The sequence below is a fragment of the Solanum pennellii genome, chromosome 10, assembly GCF_001406875.1.
Source record: "Solanum pennellii chromosome 10, SPENNV200".
In the NCBI taxonomy this organism is placed as follows: Eukaryota; Viridiplantae; Streptophyta; class Magnoliopsida; order Solanales; family Solanaceae; genus Solanum; species Solanum pennellii.
In genome coordinates this window covers 49,665,772-49,670,748 of record NC_028646.1, presented here as the reverse complement: position 1 = coordinate 49,670,748, position 4,977 = coordinate 49,665,772, and the positions used below count along the sequence as shown (strand labels likewise).

Here is a 4,977-nt window from a genome sequence, read left to right as displayed (position 1 = left end):
ACATACATACATACATACATATATATATATATATATATATATATATATATATATTCTTAGTAGTAAAATTACCAACACCTCACGTGCAATTTAATATTATGGAATTTATAAAATAATATTTAAAAACTATTAATATTTAAAACTAAAACACCATATTATCGTACATACAAGATTACGTAGAAAAAAAATATTAATAATGTAAATGAAGATGGAAAATATATCATCTTATCATTTATCTTTCGATCAATCATCTTTATATTGATTTTATAATTTATAGTGCTACTTCCCGAAAGTGTGATTGTACATTTTAAAAGGATGAAAAAGCGAACAAATATTCTAATTCTAACATGTAGAAAGTTTAACCGTACCTTTTACTTTACATATACAATTTTAAAGCATCCCATTAAAATGTGTCATAAGTAATAATTAAAATGAAAAACTAAAGGGAGAATGTATCATATTGGAAAACAATTCTACTAATTTTATATACTCCATAGGAAAAAATATTACAAAAAACTATTCAATTTGTTTGGTTGTTTTTTTTAAAAATGAACATACCATAGTGATGAAGTTCAATTTGAAACGACATTTCTATTCAAATCCCAGTGTAGAGAAACACATCTATTACATCCAAAAAGTAGTTGTAGTATTTACAACTTGCAGTAAACATAAGAATATATCCATAATTCATATTGAATATTAGCAATTGATGCATTGTGTAGTTTTCTATGTCTTTGAGACTGAAGGCTCCAGTCTAGTCAAATTCCTCTATAGCTCTTCCGACACATCGTTGAGCCCATATCAAAAGATTATTAATTTTTTTCTTCTTTTCCTGCCTCACTTCGCACTTCAAGGTGCGATAAGTTTTTATGTTCTTTATGTCATCACAATTGCATACCAAATTTGAATTTTGTCTTCAAAAGATGGTAGCATATATCTATCAAGAATATTTTTTACTATACCTCCAATAACTTCCGTAGAAAAAACTTGTGTGAATGCTCAATGAATGTTTGTTTTTAATATGTACTAACAAATAGTTATAACAATAGCATTGGAGAAACCTAAATAAAAAACATGTATTCAAAAACATCAATTAACAACATAAGCATAAAAAAATGACTGTAAATATAAATATCATGATATGTAACAATAAAACGAGGCAGAAAGAAAACCGAGCTCGGTGAATGCATAATGTCCCCTTATGAAATTTATTTTTCTGTAGTACCCGATGTTTATGGAATAAATTCTCTCAAGATAGAACGATTTTATTCATCAATATATTGATACAAAACTATGGTGTATTGAACCACTCAATAGGAGCAAATACATGAATATTTAATTGTGAAGAAGAAGAAGTACTTAAAAATCTTTGATGTTTTAAAATGAGAGGAAATCTATCTATTTATAGACAACAAGGGTAGCGTGCACAAATTCTTACTATGCCTTATCGAAAAGGTCACAACCTTTCATAAAGAACATACCTTTTCAGAAAAGTGGAAATTCTTCATAAAAGTCACAACTCTTAATCAAATTCCCAACATATCATAAAAGTCGCAAAGTTTCTAAAAGTCACAATATTTCATGAAAGGGGAATGCTAGATTTTGCAAAAAAAAAAATGAATTAAAACGAAATCCTTGTTTTTGGTGACACCAAATATATATATATATATGTATATATATACATATATATATATATATATATATATATATAGGGAGGTATTGGGAGGAGAGCTTTAAACAACATAAAATTATCTATCTATGACCTATATATCATTGATTTGAGCTTGAAAGAAGTCGCTAGTGCTTGCACTAGGGTAGACTTTTTTCATCACATGTATTGGTGTTTGGCCTTTCTCAGAACCCAACTAACACAAAATGTCATTCTTATAAGTCTTTTCTTATGGGGAGAAAAATAAAGGCCACTACATTTGGGGGATGGAAATAATGTGTAATATTATGATGTTCAATGACATATTTGAGTCTTTTCTCTAATAAGTGACCTTCATTAAAAATAAATAATTGCATACAGGTGTATGTACCTTTCAACCAACAGTCTAAAGATCCCTTTTGAGCAAGATTATAATCGTATGAGAAATGTCCAAGTAAGATAAAAAATTATGTAAGTTATTTCAAACATCAGACAGTACCCTAGTAGCCTATTATGTTGTATCTAAGGTTGAGAAATATATGAGCAAACATTATATAATGGAGGATAATTTCTCAAGCGTTATATTTTAAAAAAAAATTCACACAAGGACCAGATATAAAAGGCAATATATTTGCTTAAATTAGCCAAATAAAATAAGAAAAAATGACATAAATATATGTTTATCAAAATAATGATCCGCAAATATATACTCTCTTCGGTTTCATGCCATCAAACCCTGAAGAAGAAGCCTGCAAAGACAACACATAACAGGTAAAGACTAAAGAGTTAATAGAGATAGACCCTACTCTAATATTCAATATGAATACCGCAAGACACATCATGGAATATTACCCAGTAACAACTCAGAACTGTTGAAAATTTGTCAATTCCATCTTCTACGATGTTTGTACATTCTTCCATACTAGAATTTGAAGCTAGCAAGAAGTTTGGTGAATGGGAATGGGGTGCAAATTGACTTGTGGTATATAACAAAGAAGAATGATTTTTAGAAGTATGAGGATAAAAATTATACTTTGAGGAAGTTGAGTAATGATTCCTAATCTCTATCCATTGAAAAATTAATCAAGGATTGGGGATTGGGTGTTGGTGATGAAATTGGGCTATATTTTTATTCTTATTTATTAAAGTTAATTTTCAAATTATTTTCTACGGTTCGTGATTCACGAATTAAGCATGAATTTTTGTCTGGAGGACAAAAATATTTTCTCAAGTTTTTGTCTTCTTTTATGTACTTCTATTTGCAAGAAAGGATTGGTTGACAGTTGTGTAAATTATTCACGAAATTGGATCAAAAAGTTGGATATTTTCAAATTTAATCAAAAATTCTACACCGTCAATAAATACTAGCTAAACTTTTATTTTTGTCCACACTTTAGGTAAGATAAAAATCTTGGAACTATTATGCAGACTTTAAATGTGAAATGACATAATTATCCTATTTTATAGTGTTCTCTTAATGTCCCTTAAGAAACAAGTTTAAATTTTTTAAAAAGAAATATCTTTTTAAGATTCCCGCTCAAAATGAATTAGAAAACCTAATTATGTCTTTATAAGGTGTTGTGCCACTCTGTTTGAATCCTCACCTTCTTCAATGTCTGATCAGAGGCCTTTGCTTAGCCTGAAAAAAACATTTTTTTACCATTTCTTTCCCTCAAAAGAGGAAGAAGAAGCTTGTAAAATCAACAACACTCCATATCAGGTGACTCGAGAATTGGTGGAGATAAGGGATTTATACCCTGCCCCAAGAATCGATCTGCAAAACCCATGGCAGATCAAGAAAAAGCTTACCCATGATGAGATCGTTGTAGGAATGCTGATGATTCCCTTTTTTGAGATGTTTGAGTACATCCTTCGTTACTGGACTTTGGACGTGGCCAAAGGTTTGGTGAATGGATGCAAGGTTTGTGTTGACATGTGGGATATAACTGAGGAGAATATCCCTAAAAAGTATGAAGGTGGAAGTGTTTGGTTCAAGAAGTTGTTCAATGACGATTTTTCTCTTTGGTCCATCGAATTGTTCAAGGGTCGCAGATTGGGCGAGGGTGATGAAATTGGGATTTATTGGGATCCTAGATCTGCGACTCTAGTGTTCAAATTGCTTTCTCAAGTTGGCTCTTAGTGGAAAGGTCCAAAATGTAGGACCAAAAATAAAATATATGCTATCATAGTCTTTGGTTTAGTATTACTCTTTCATATAATTGTAATAGCTGAAGACCTTATTATGAAATTGGAATTCATGAAGTTCCCCATTTTATGTGCGCAATTCCCTTTTTTTAAATGTGTTTCATTCCCTATAATTATAGTTAGTACTTTTGATGTTCTTTGTCAACCTTTCTTATATATGCTCCTCATTACAAAGGATCTTAGTTTGAGAAAAAAATTGATGTACATACAGAGAATTCTTGGAAATAAGGACCTAACATGACCTAATTAAGGACCCCCGTAATCATCAAGGCTGAATCTTTATATTGATGGATTCCGTACAATAGAGTTAAGTATAACATTAAAAAGTATAAGGGAATGTTTGAATAGAGGTGTGTGATTTCTAAATTGACTAGAGATGTATTAACTTAAGACAACTAATTTTGTGCGTGAATTCATTCATGTCTTTGTTTCCTTTTTTCTTCATAATCGAAAGATGAGTTTGTGGATGCTTAACTGGTGGGAATGGCCCTTAGAGAGAGATGCATAACCCTCTGAAAAACTACATTCATTTAGCATAGAACGCTCTTCTTAAGCCATTTATGCTTCCTTTCTAATTTTGGTTGAGGGGAACTCTCAGCTTGCGCTTTTTCTCAGCACTTTTTCTCAACATAGGTTAAACTTACAACCCTAGTCATATGACTCATATCCTAAATATTTGTTTAGAAATGAACATAAACCATCTTCATTGTTGAAGGAAACAATTGAAGAAAAAAAATTTGGTTTCCTCCAATCTTTTGTTAGTATTAACGAATATAGAAGGTTCTTGTGATAACTCAAGTTGTTCGGTCACAGTTCTCTAAAATATCTTGTAGTATCGTTCTTCAAAGGTCTTAAAGCAATCACATTCTTTCTTAGTTTGGATATTGCTTTTGATAGAACCTTTTCTTCATTTTTACTTGAATTTGTTGATATCATTGATAGTCTTCACATAACATCAAAGAGATGGTGTCCATTTTTGTTGTTTTATTGGATAGTGACTACAATAAATGCAGCAGTAGATTCTATGGACATTGTGAGTTAATGTAAAGATATTACAAATGGATGTTTTTTTAATGGTCATTCTGCCAAACTTCATATACTCACAACAGATTTTTGGAAATAAG

The 4,977-nt window shown here is 30.6% G+C and overlaps 1 protein-coding gene across 1 annotated transcript; it reads left to right on the top strand.

The window, feature by feature from the left end:
* The first annotated feature begins 3,260 nt into the window (after nt 1-3,260).
* Nucleotides 3,261-3,812, top strand: LOC107001328. The gene has a single exon (XM_027912277.1). The coding sequence runs from the start codon at nt 3,261-3,263 to the stop codon at nt 3,786-3,788; it is 528 nt and encodes a 175-aa protein (XP_027768078.1). The 3' UTR covers nt 3,789-3,812.
* The last annotated feature ends 1,165 nt before the right edge of the window (nt 3,813-4,977 follow it).